The 12,500-nt window shown below is 56.0% G+C and overlaps 3 protein-coding genes across 3 annotated transcripts in view; all 3 read left to right on the top strand.

Moving 5' to 3' along the window:
* LOC147223147 (H-2 class II histocompatibility antigen, A-U alpha chain-like) overlaps positions 1-1,578 on the top strand; it is a 1,688-nt gene extending 110 nt beyond the window's left edge. Inside the window, exons 1-4 of the mRNA XM_086165495.1 lie at positions 1-46; positions 130-378; positions 532-816; positions 1,268-1,578. The exon at positions 1-46 is cut by the window's left edge and continues 110 nt beyond it. Of these exons, the coding sequence (XP_086021621.1) occupies positions 1-46; positions 130-378; positions 532-816; positions 1,268-1,389 (702 nt within the window). The 3' untranslated portion in view covers positions 1,390-1,578. The remainder of the gene's footprint in view (positions 47-129; positions 379-531; positions 817-1,267) is intronic.
* Positions 1,579-2,977: 1,399 nt separating this feature from the next.
* Positions 2,978-5,755, top strand: LOC147223146 (rano class II histocompatibility antigen, A beta chain-like). Its single transcript, XM_086165349.1, has 6 exons — positions 2,978-3,060; positions 3,874-4,146; positions 4,422-4,635; positions 4,728-4,795; positions 5,164-5,292; positions 5,380-5,755. The coding sequence occupies exons 1-6, from the start codon at positions 2,997-2,999 to the stop codon at positions 5,403-5,405; spliced, it is 774 nt and encodes a 257-aa protein (XP_086021475.1). The 5' UTR covers positions 2,978-2,996; the 3' UTR covers positions 5,406-5,755.
* A 797-nt stretch (positions 5,756-6,552) lies between these two features.
* tfr2 (transferrin receptor 2) overlaps positions 6,553-12,500 on the top strand; it is a 6,895-nt gene continuing 947 nt past the window's right edge. Inside the window, 16 exon segments of the mRNA XM_086165494.1 lie at positions 6,553-6,601; positions 9,073-9,256; positions 9,364-9,553; positions 9,633-9,773; positions 9,870-9,978; positions 10,059-10,157; positions 10,159-10,302; positions 10,469-10,608; positions 10,734-10,909; positions 11,317-11,436; positions 11,528-11,610; positions 11,686-11,749; positions 11,829-11,896; positions 12,003-12,073; positions 12,248-12,332; positions 12,454-12,500. The exon segment at positions 12,454-12,500 is cut by the window's right edge and continues 178 nt beyond it. Coding sequence (XP_086021620.1) covers positions 6,572-6,601; positions 9,073-9,256; positions 9,364-9,553; positions 9,633-9,773; positions 9,870-9,978; positions 10,059-10,157; positions 10,159-10,302; positions 10,469-10,608; positions 10,734-10,909; positions 11,317-11,436; positions 11,528-11,610; positions 11,686-11,749; positions 11,829-11,896; positions 12,003-12,073; positions 12,248-12,332; positions 12,454-12,500 — 1,751 coding nt within the window. The 5' untranslated portion in view covers positions 6,553-6,571.

Genomic DNA, 12,500 nt, shown 5'->3' with positions numbered 1-12,500 from the left:
ATGGCGCCGTGGAGCCTCCTCTTCTTCTGCTGCGTCGCTGCTGGAGGTAAGAACCTGACGGACGGACGGACGGACACACATGTAGATGGACAGACAGACACACGGACATGTCCTGCTTCTTCTCTGCAGTTCAACACCAGGACATTCATACGTTAGGCTGCTCAGACTCCGATGGAGAAGATGCATACACCCTGAACGGGGAGGAGATGTGGTACGCAGACTTCAGCCACCAGCGAGGGGTGGAACCTCAGCCCAGCTTCATCGATCATATTACTTATGAGGAGGGAACTTATGAAGGAGCTGTACAGAATCAACATACCTGCAGAACAAATCTGGGGATAAATCAGAAAGTCATGAAGGACCTGCCTCTGGAACTGGGTGAGGACAAATCTACTGCAACACCTCTGACACACACACACACACACACACACACACACACACACACACAAACACACACACACACACACACACACACACACACACACACAGTGCCCTCCATGTTTCAGTCAGTAACAGCTCTGCTGTGTTCAGAGGGTCCAGGCCACCCCATCATCTACCCCCAGGTGCAGGTGAAGGTGGGGGAGAAGAACACCCTGGTGTGCCACGTGTCGGGCTTCTACCCGGCCCCCGTCACCGTCAGCTGGACCAGGAACACCAAGAACGTGAGCGAGCAGACCCACATCAACACGCCCTTCCTGGACAGCGACGGCTTCTTCAGCCAGACGGCCAGGATGGACTTCGTCCCCCAGCTGGGAGACGTCTACGGCTGCTCGGTCCAGCACCCGGCCCTGGACGCCCCGCTGAGCAACTTCTGGGGTGAATGACCCGCCCACCTCCAGACCACCTCCAGACCACCTCCAGACCAACCACAGACCTCCAGACCAATTGCAGACCTCCAGACCAACCACAGACCTCCAGACCAACCTCAGACCTCCAGACCACCTCCAGACCACCTCCAGACCAACCTCAGACTTCCAGACCAACCACAGACCTCCAGACCAACCTCAGACCTCCAGACCACCTCCAGGCCACCAGACCAACCACAGACCACCAGACCAATTGCAGACCTCCAGACCAACCACAGACCTCCAGACCAACCTCAGACCTCCAGACCACCTCCAGGCCACCAAACACCTAAAGACCACCTCCAGACCAACTATAGACCAACTTCAGACCACCTCCAGACCCCTGCAGACCACCTCCAGCCGGCCCGCTGTGGGAGCGAACAGAAGCTGACTGAGATGCTATGTGTGTGTGTGTCCTCCAGAGGTCCAGGTCCAGGGTCCGGGCATCGGACCTTCGGTCTTCTGCGGCGTGGGCCTGACGGTGGGCCTCCTGGGCGTGGCCTCGGGAACCTACTTCCTGGTCAAAGGGATGGAGTGCAGCTGATTGGCTCGGAGCGGCGGCGTGGCCTCCGTGTGCTTTTCTTTCGCCCACCGCCGCTGAAGCTCCGCCTCCTCGTGCCTCTTCTGTCTCCTGGAGGAACATCTCACCTCCACCAGCATCATCTGACCCAGCAATCAACAAACCAATCAGTAATCTGAAATCAATATTCATCAATAAAGTGATCCAGTCTGACTCCTCTGTTCCTCTGTGACTCACTGTGGAAGGACAACACACACACACACACACACACACACACACACACACACACACACACACACAAACACACACACACACATTCAGTTACTCACACACTAATACACACATACACACACACACACACATACACACACACACTCTCAAACACACGCACACACACACACACACATATAAACATATTCACACCAGCACTCACACATACACACACAAACACCAATTCACACTCTCACACACACAGATACACACACACACACGAACACACATACGCTCTCTTTCTCTCTCTCTCTCACACACACACACACACACACTAATCCAGTCACTCATCTCACACACACACACACACACACACACACGCACACACACACACACACATATAAACATATTCACACCAGCACTCACACATACACACACAAACACCAATTCACACTCTCACACACACAGATACACACACACACACGAACACACATACGCTCTCTTTCTCTCTCTCTCTCACACACACACACACACACACTAATCCAGTCACTCATCTCACACACACACACACACACACACACACACACACCTGCTGGAGCAGCAGCTGCTGGTTGCCTGCTCTCCTGGATTCCTCCAGCAGGTCATTCACCCACCAGTGAAGTTGGTGGATGAATGAGCCCTGAGGATGATCAGCCCCACCAGGCAGCAGGACCATGCATCATCCCCAGGAGGGCCCGCAGATGTTCTGAAGATGCTCTTCAACCTCTCCTGGTCCAAGATCTCCTAGACCTCCTGAACCTTCCAGGCCCCTTGGACCTCCTGCCATTTGCATCCCAGCCCAGCAGGTCCACCTCACACGCCGTTGCCACCCTCCATTGCTCCCTCTCTCACGTACAAAAAGAGTCCCCATCAGGATGTTCTACATGGACCACAGCTCCACCTTTGGAGGAGCCCGGAGAACCTTCAGTAACCCCACGCAGACATGTGCAGAACATGGAGGCTCCACACTGGAAGACCTCCAACCAGGGACCTTCTGGCTGCAAGGAGCCTCCAAACACTGCTTGTCATTCATCTGCTACTGCGTCACCATGGATGGCAGAACAACACTGCAGGAAACACCTTTGAACACACACACACACACACACACACATACGCACTCACACACACACACACACACACACACACACACACACACACACACACACACTCAGTGTGATCAGAACATTGATCTGTTTCTTGATCTCCAAAGTTCCAAAGTCTGTTTCTAAGCCCCGCCCCCTGGAACCCGTGGTCCAATAGCGTCGTAGAAGCCAAAGTGTGAGAGAAGGCTCGTCCGCCCGGCAACCGATGACGTGCGGGTCACATGACCCGCCGCGCGGGGTTTTTCCAGCTTCCCTGAACGTCTGCTTTCACTTTGAGACATGACTGCTGCCGCTCCAGCCACGCTCTGCATCGCCCTCCTCCTCGGCGGGGTCCTGCCCTCAGGTACGATCAATACGCCCGCCACCCCTCTACACGCCGACCGCTTGTCTAAATGCTGATCACCTGTCAATAGGCTGATCACCTGTCAATACGCCGATCACCTGTCAATACTATGATCACCCCTCTATACACCGATCACCTGTCAATATGCCGATCACCTGTCAATACTCTGATCACCTGTCAATACGCCGATCACCTGTCAATACTATGATCACCCCTCTATACACCGATCACCTGTCAATATGCTAATCACCTGTCAATACTCTGATTGCCTGTCAATAGGCTGATCATCTGTCTGTACTCTCATCACCTGTCAATACGCCAATCACTTGTTTATACGCTGATCACCTGTCAATATGCTGATCACCTGTCAATACTCTGATCACCCATCAATAGTCTGATCACCCCTCTATATGCTGATCACTTGTCTATAGTCCAATCACCTGTCAATACTCTGATTGCTCCTTGATTCTGTGATCATCATTAACACTCTGATCACTTGTTGATTTTCTGATCACCGATCAATACTCCCTGGAAAACGTTGGGTTGACGTGTGAGACGGTTCTCATCCTGAGGCAGAAGCTTCTGTCCCTGCAGAAACGTCTGCCAGGTGAGAAGGTCCTCAGCTGTCAGACGCAGCAGAGAAGATGACAGAGGAGCGGAAAGTAAAAGATGCAGATAGATATGATGATGGTGAGGAGGAGAAGGAGAAGGAGGAGGAGAAGAAGGAGAAGGAGGAGAAGGAGGAGAAGGAGGAGGAGAAGAAGAAGAGGTGTGTGAGTGAGTGTGAGTCATGTGACCTGTCTTCTCCTCCAGGTGGGTTCCAGAATTATGTCGTCGATTACTGCAATTTCAACTCCTCGGACCTTCAGGACATCGAGTACACCAGGTCCCACTTCTTCCGGCGGGTGGAGTTCAACCGCTTCTCCAGCTCTGTGGGAAAGTACATCGGCCTGACAGAGTATGGAGTCAGGAACGCAGAGTTCTGGAACAACAACACAGACTACCTGAACGCCATGAGGGCGGAGAAGGAGCGATACTGCAAACACAACATAGACAACGAATATAGAGCAGCACTCTTCAAGTCTGGTGGGTGTCTGGACCCTCTCTGCACACACACACACACACACACACACACACACACACACACACACACACACATATGCACAACACACACACACACACACACACACACACACACACACACACACACACACACACACACACACACATACACACACCTACACTCAATCACACACCAACCCTCTGCCTCCACCTGCTGCTGTGACACTGCTACTGCAGCCCTCACAGCTTCTACACTGTGTGTGTGTGTGTGTGTGTGTGTGTGTGTGTGTGTGTTGCAGTTCAGCCGAAGGTGGTCCTCAGCATGGAGGACCCTCCTGCAGGTGGACACGTGTCCATGCTGGTGTGTCGGGTCTACAACTTCTACCCCAAGCAGATCCGGGTCAGCTGGCTGAGGAACGCCCAGGAGGTCACCACCGATGTCACCTCCACCCAGGAGTGGGCCAACGGGGACTGGTACTACCAGGTCCACTCCCACCTGGTCTACACGCCCAGGTGAGCCCGGCGCCGCACGGTCCCGGTCCCGGTCCTGATCCCGGTCCCGGTCCTGGTCCGCCTGACCCGCCACGGATGTTTGTGTCTTTCAGCCCAGGAGAAAAAATCTCATGTGTGGTGGAACACGGGAGCCTGACCCAGCCTCTGCACACAGACTGGGGTACGTCTGCACGTCTGCACGTCTGCACGTCTCACGTCTACACGTCTGCACGTCTGCACGTCTGCACGTCTGCACGTCTGACTGTCTGACTGTCTGCACGTCTGAATGTCTGCACGTCTGCACGTCTGCACGTCTGCACGTCTGCACGTCTGATAACTGAACGTCTGCACGTCTGCTTGCTGAACGTCTGCACGTCTGCACGTCTGCTCGTCTGATAACTGCACGTCTGCACGTCTGCTCGTCTGCACGTCTGCACGTCTGCACGTCTGCTTGCTGAACGTCTGCACGTCTGCTCGTCTGATAACTGCACGTCTGCACGTCTGACTGTGTGTGTGTGTGTGTGTGTGTGTGTGTGTGTGTGTCTTCAGATCCGTCCATGCCCGAGTCCGAGAGGAGCAAACTGGCCATCGGCGCCTCAGGTCTGGTTCTGGGTCTGGTCCTGTTCCTGGCCGGGTTCATCTACTACAAGAAGAAGAAGAACGGCAGCAGGTTCCTCGGTTGGTCCTCCAGACGGTTCCGTTTCGGAGCAGAACCACCTGGATCTGGTTTTTGGTCCACTTCACGGTGTCCTCTTCTCCACGCAGGGCGGACCCTGGTTCCCGGGAGCTAGACCTGGTCCCGGTGTGCGCGTGGCCGGTGGTCCCGGGTCTCCTTCAGGTTCGGGTCCTGGTCCGGGTTCCGCAGCTGCTGCTCCTGCTTGGCGTGACGGATGATTCTCCGGGCCGTGGACGCGGTTCGGGACGCGGTTCGGCCCATCCGGGCCTCAGACCCGGCCCGGTCTGAAGCCGCTCGAGATCCCGGACGGGGTCTGGGTCGCGATCTGGTTCTGGAACCCTGATGATGCTTTACTGTTCAGAAATCAATAGCTAGCTTGGGCTGCCAATAATCAATAGTGCTGTGATCGGTGATTCACTGCTGCTTCTGGAATGCAAACCTTCTCCAATAAACATCTACAACCTTCTCAGCCTCTTATTATGGAACAGGAAGTCACACTGGAACTCCTGGACAGCAGGGGGCGCCACTGCACACACACACACACACACACACACACACACACACACACACACACACAGACATACACACACGCACTCATGCACACATACGGACACAAACGCACACACAAACAGACAAACGTACATACTGACACACACCCACACATACAGACTCAAACACACACACACACAGACACACACACACATACAGACACACACCCACATATATAGACACAAACACACACACACACGAAGACACACACACATAAAGACACACACCCACACATACAGACACAAACACACACACATACAGACACACACACATACATACAGACACACACACATACAGACACACACCCACATATACAGACACAAACACACACACACGAAGACACACACACACATACAGACACACACCCACACATACAGACACAAACACACACACATACAGACACACACCCACACATACAGACACACACACACACACACAGACACACACACACATACAGACACACACTCTCACATACAGACACAAACACACACACAAATAGACAGACACACACACATACAGACACACACCCACACATACAGACTCAAACACACACACACACACACACACACACACACACACATACAGACACACATCCACACACACAAACACACACACACGCACTGTTGTTTACCTTGGGGTTAATGGAGTAACCGGAGCAAACACTGGGTGACCTCTGACCCCGGGGCATGGACCAATCAGGCGGCAGAGACGGCAGCAGCCCTGGACGCCAACATGGACGCGGCGGCGACCGTCCGCATGCAGGTGAGCCGTCCGGACAGGACCGGGGGGGCAGGTGAGGCGACGGGGTGACTTTCTGAAGCCCGCCAATGAGGAGCTGTTATTGTGAAAGGTGCGGCGCTCACTTCCTGCCTCCAGGAGCAAACACTCGCCCGGCGCAGGTTCTCAAGATACCACATGGAACCACCACACTCACTTCTTGTCAAATCTTCTTGTCGTGACAACTGGGCTTGAAGTTCCTCCCTCGCAGACGTTCCAGCCCTCATCCCAGAAGCTTCTTCAGGTCTGAAGACCTGTTGGGAGTTTCCAAAAACACCTGCCAGGGTTTTGGCCGGTCCACTTTGTGGAGATGCAAGAGCCGATGGGCAGAAACCAGGTCCAAGGGGGTTGTTATGCTAACGGTTGTTATGCTAATACCGTTGTTACGCCAAGGGTGCTGTTATGCTAATGTGGGTGTTATGCTAATGGATTTGTTATGCTAGGGGAGGTTGTTATGCTAATGGGTTTGTTGTTTGTTGGGACAAAGGAGCAACTTTTGTGGATCATCTGGATTGGAATGTGAGGCTCAGGTGGAAGTTAGCAGGGGCTGATTCTGGTAGTGGATCTTTCCTGGTTGTTTGGGGGGTGCAGAAGGTCCTGGTCCGTCTCGGTGTTGATCCAGTACGGTGTCGGAGAAAGGTGGCGTCCGAGGCCTCCTCCGTTCACGGATGCTTTTTCTGTTTTGACAAAGATGGCTTCTTCGACTTCTTTGACCATCTGTCATCTCTGGACAGAATCCAGACACTGTTGTCTTCCGAGGAGTTGCCCTCGTTCCTCAGGTGTAGGTGGACCGTGGAGTCCTATCCCGAAGTGGTGGCTCTCCCGCGTCAGGGCGTCCGTTGTCTCTCCGACGTAGACTTCGTCGCAGTCCTCAGCCAGGCGGCAGCAGACACCACATTCTCCATCTTCGTCCTGGGTGTTTTGTCCTCGGGGTCGCCGGTCTTTGTCTCGAGGTCTTGTGGGGTTTAAATGTACCCTTATCTGGTGTTTGTTGAACAGCCTTCAGACTTTCTCCGAAACGCCGGCGAGGTGTGGTGTGATGATGGTCTTCCGTTTGTCGTTGTTCTTCCTCCTGCTCCACGTTCCTGCGTCTGGTGGTTTCTGATTTGGTGAAGGCCCAGTCAGGGTAGCCAGGGATGGACGGGCTTTCCTCACATGTTGGACCTTGGTGTTGGTGCCTTTGGCGGTTGATGGGATGTTCTCGCCCCGACGGAGCTCTGATCACCCCCAGCTTGTACCGAAGGGGGTGGTGAGCGTCCAACAGTAGATACTGGTCGGTGTGTTGGTTTCCCGTAAATGTTGATGAAGAAGCCCCCGGGATGAAGGCTGAAATGTCTTCAAGGGAACACGTTCCAGTCCAATTGCCACGACAAGAAGGTTTGGACAAGAATTCACCATGAGCTGGATGACTGAGAACCTCCACGTTTGACTACCACATTTCCCTGCCATCAACCACATCAGTCAATGACTTCAATCAACTAGATTGTCCGTCTATTGGACCAAAGAGTACGAGTTCAGAACGTCAGAGAAGGTCAGAGGAGCTGCATTGTGTCTTTGTACATCTAGAAGAGGACAGGGTTCAAGAGGAACTCTGGTTGTATGAGGAGGTCTGGATGTCAGACCGCTGCAGGACATGGAGGAGACAGTGGTGCTGAAGGTGTGACACAGAAGTTCAAGGTTGGATAGGATCTACATCAGGGGTCTGCTTCTGAGCATCCTGGTTGCTATGGTGATGGACAGACAGACATGAACCTCCATGGACCATGATGTTTGCAGATGACATTGTGATGTGTAGTGAGAGGGGGGGGCAGGTGGAGGAACATCTAGAACGCTGGAGGAGTGAAGGTCAGCTGCTGCAGGACAGAATGTGTGTGGATGTGAGGAAGCCAAGAGGAACGGTGAGGCTACAGAAGGCAGGAGGACTTTAAGTTCAGAGGGTCAGCAGTCCAGAAGAGGTGGAGAAACGAGTCCAAGCAGGTTGGAACAGGTGGAGAAACGAGCATCAGCCTGAAGGAAAGGAAAGGTGGAGAAGATGGAGGTGAAGAGCAGCCGTGGTGTCTGCTGCGGAGACGCTGAGGAGAAGACAGCTGAGATGAAGATGAGGAGGTTCTCACATGGTGGATGTACTGGAGATAAAGTCACACTGAGATGGTTTGGACTGGGACAGAGGAGGGATGGAGAAGATCTGAGTAGAAGGAGCTGAGGTTGGAGCTGCCGGGCAGGAGGTCTGGAGGAAGACCAGAGAGGAGGTTCATGGATGGAGGGAGGGAGGACGGGAAGGTAGATGGTGTGAGATGGAGGCAGATGATTGGCTGTGGCCCCTGAAGGGAGCAGCCTATAGAAGAAGAAGAAGAAGAAGAAGAAGAAGAAGAAGAAGAAGAAGAAGGAGAAAGTGGAGGAGGAGGAGCCTCACCTGTGTCGGTTACCATGGTGACCATGGTGACCTCTCTCTGCAGTTCTCTGAGGGCTTGGAGGAGGTGGGAGGAGCTCGGCGGGAGGAGGTGGCCCTCCTGAACCTGCAGGAGGACCAGGGCTCCACCCTCGCCAACGACGTCACTGCTTTGTTGCTGCGGCATCGCCGTGGTTACTGGGCAGGAGGCATGTTCCTGTCTCTGGTTTCCATCTTCTTCTTTGTCACTGGTGTGTTCACACACACACACAGGCACACACACACACACACACACACACACACACACACACACACACACTGTCATGTGATCCTTGTGGGCGTGGTCTCTCTGTCCTAGGCTTCCTATTGGCCTACGCCGTCTTCAGCTCGCCGTGCAGCGGCGTGCGGGTCGCAGGGCCAGATGAGGAGGGGGCTGAAGGGGGCGGAGCCAAGACCCCTGCGGACGTGGGGGCGGAGCCTCACCTGGGGGACCTGAGGGTGATGATGAGGAGGCTGCTGGAGGATGAAGACATCTACGACACCGTCGGGTAGGAGACCTCGGACCCGGCGCCGATGGGGTGCGAGAGGCGGCAGGGAGTCTTCTGATTGGCTGCGGTGTTTGTGCAGACGTGTCAGCAGGGCCGCTCACGCCCCCGGCTCGGCGGAGGGAACCTCCCTCGCCGCCGACATCTTGCGGCGCTTCAGGCAGCTGCCCATGGACCACACCTGGAGCGAGGCCCTGTACGCCACGCTGCAGTTCCCCAACAGGTCACCACCAATCACACACCAGCACAGGCCGTGACCAATCACAGACCAGCGTAGGTTACCACCAATCATTGTGTGTGTGTGTGTGTGTGTGTGCAGGACTCTCAGCAGCTCCCTCTGGCTCCTGGATGAAACAGGAAGTCCGTCAGAAGAACTTCCTGTCAGCCCGTCAGATTTCTGTCCTTTCAGCGCGTCGGGAAGCTTCACGGTGAGACGCGGCACAGACGCTTTCGTTGCCGAGGCGACCGCCGTCCCGCTACATCCGCCCATCTCTGTGTGCCGCCGCAGGGGGGCGTGGTCTACGCCAATTACGGCCGGCCGGAGGACTTCCATTGGCTGGCGAGCGCCGGCGTGCCCGTGGCCGGCTGCGTGGCGGTGATGCGGGTCGGGGGGGGGGGTCAGCTTCGCCGAGAAGCTGCGTTCGGCCCAGAGGAGCGGGGCGGGGGGGGCGCTGATCTACCCCGACCCCGCCGACCTGCCCCAGGACCCCCGACGCCTCGGCCTGAACACACACACCGCTGTGTCTGAACATGTAACACACACACACACACACACACGCCGCCCTCCGGACCTTTCGTGACCCAACACTACCGATCATCTTTATGATCTCCATAGAAAAGCAGTGTAATATGTATATGTGTGTGTGTGTGTGTGTGTGTGTGTGTGTGTGTGTGTGTGTGTGTGTGTGCTCTCCCCAGGTGCATCTGGGCTCAGGTGACCCCTTCACGCCCGGCTTCCCCTCCTTCAACCACACACAGTTCCCGCCCGTCCAGTCGTCCGGCCTGCCGCTCATCCCCGCCTTGCCGGTGAGCGCTACGGTCGCCGCCCGGCTGCTCAGGTAAGCCCCGCCCCCGCCCTGGCCGGCTTGGTTAAACCCCGCCCCTCTCCTGTAAGCCCCACCCCCGTGCCGTAAGCCCCGCCCCTCTCCTCGCTAAAAGCGCGCCTCCTCGTCTCCGCCCCCAGCCGGCTGTCGGGGCCGCCGTGCCCCCCGTCATGGCGGGGACGCCTGCCCTACGTGCGCTGCCTGCTGGGGCCGCGCTTCAGCTCCGGACACCGAGTCAAGATGGCGGTCCACAACGTGATGACGCCCGTCCTGCTCAACAACATCTTCTCGTCCCTCGAGGGCCACGTGGAGCCGGGTAGGTCCGCTCTTCTGCTGCTAACATGCAGGCCCAGATAACAGCCAACAGCCAAACCGCCAACATGTCCTCCATCAACATGTTCTCCTCCAACATGTCCTCCTCCAACATGTCCTTCACCAACATGTCCTCTATCAACATGTCCTCTATCAACATGTCCTTCACTCACATGTCCTCTATCAACATGTCCTCCATCAACATGTCCTCCATCAACATGTCCTCCGCCCTCATGTCCTCCTCCAACATGTCCTTCACCAACATGTCCTCCATCCACATGTCCTCCATCAAAATGTCCTCCACCCACATGTCCTCCACCTACATGTCCTCCACTCACATGTCCTCTATCAACATGTCCTCCGCCATCATCACTGCACCTACATGTCCTCCATCAACATGTCCCCTGTCAGACCACTACATCATCCTGGGTGCTCAGAGGGACTCTCTGGGTCCGGGTGCGGTGACGTCCGGGGTGGGGACCGCCATCCTGCTGGAGCTGGCCAGAACCTTCTCCTCCATGGTGGACAGCGGTGAGGCTCTCGTCCGATTGGCGGCGGCGGACGGCGGCGTTGTGTTTTCCCCGCGCCGACACTTCCTGTTTCCCGCCTCTGCTCCCCGCAGGCTTCCGACCCCGGCGGAGCCTCCTCTTCGTCAGTTGGGACGCCGGGGACTTCGGGAACGTGGGAGCGACGGAGTGGCTGGAGGTTTGTCCGCCCGGAGGGCGACCGGGCCGTTTGGACCGGAGGTCGCCATGGTAACACCTGACCTCCGCTCACCAGGGGTACCTGTCCATGCTCCACCTGAAGGCCGTGGCCTACTTCAGCCTGGACCAGGCCGTCATGGGTACCGGACCATCTCGGGTTCTGTTCCGTCGGTTGATAATCGGCGAGCGTCCGCCTGATGCTCCGCCCCCTCCTCGCAGGTGACGACATCCTGTCAGCGTACACCAGCCCGCTGCTGGTCGACCTGCTGGACGCCGCCATCAGACAGGTGAGGGCGCCGCCGCCGCCAACGGACCGCCACTAGCAGCCATCTGACGGAATGTGTGCGTGTGTGTGTGTGTGTGTGTGTGTGTGTGTGTGTGTGTGTGTGTAAGGTGGAACACCCCAAGCATGCAGGTCAGACTGTCTTCAACCAGGCAGAGCAAGAAGGAGGCAGCTGGAGGATGTGAGCGCCGAGACCAGCTAAGCTAACGCTGCTGCTAAGCTCTATTCTACTTCCTGCGATGCCAGCCGTGCAACCTAGACACACTCCGCCCTTCACATAGGCCGTGACATCACGCCGTCCTAAACCGACCTCTATGCTAAGCTATGCTAACAGGAAGCGTCGCTGTGTCCTCAGCATAAAGCCACTGTACCTGAACAGCGGCGCCTTCAGTTTCACTGCGTTTGCGGGCGTCCCGGCCATCGAGCTGCGCTTCAGCGAGGTACCGGCCGGCTTCTGTGGCACCAGCTGGGCCTGTGGCGTGCATGTGCGTCAACGTGCAGGTGTGTGCTCAGGAATGTGTGTGTGTGTGTGTGTGTGTGTGTGTGTGCGTGCGTGCTCAGGGACGGCCGTACCCGTTTGTCAACACGCCGCTGGACAGCGCGTCCCG

This window comes from Fistularia commersonii, chromosome 19, assembly GCF_037954325.1.
Source record: "Fistularia commersonii isolate RoL2024-O1a breed Wild chromosome 19, RoL_Fcom_v1.0, whole genome shotgun sequence".
Lineage (NCBI taxonomy): Eukaryota > Metazoa > Chordata > Actinopteri > Syngnathiformes > Fistulariidae > Fistularia > Fistularia commersonii.
Note: the sequence above shows the minus strand (reverse complement) of the source record. Positions and strands in the feature narration are given on the sequence as shown.

Coding starts and splice junctions, on each gene's coding strand:
- LOC147223146 (XM_086165349.1), top strand. CDS start 2,997: ATGACTGCTGCCGCTCCAGCCACGCTCTGCATCGCCCTCCTCCTCGGC. Junction 3,061..3,873: donor CGGCGGGGTCCTGCCCTCAG/GTACGATCAATA, acceptor CTTCTCCTCCAG/GTGGGTTCCAGAATTATGTC. Junction 4,147..4,421: donor AGCAGCACTCTTCAAGTCTG/GTGGGTGTCTGG, acceptor TGTGTGTTGCAG/TTCAGCCGAAGGTGGTCCTC.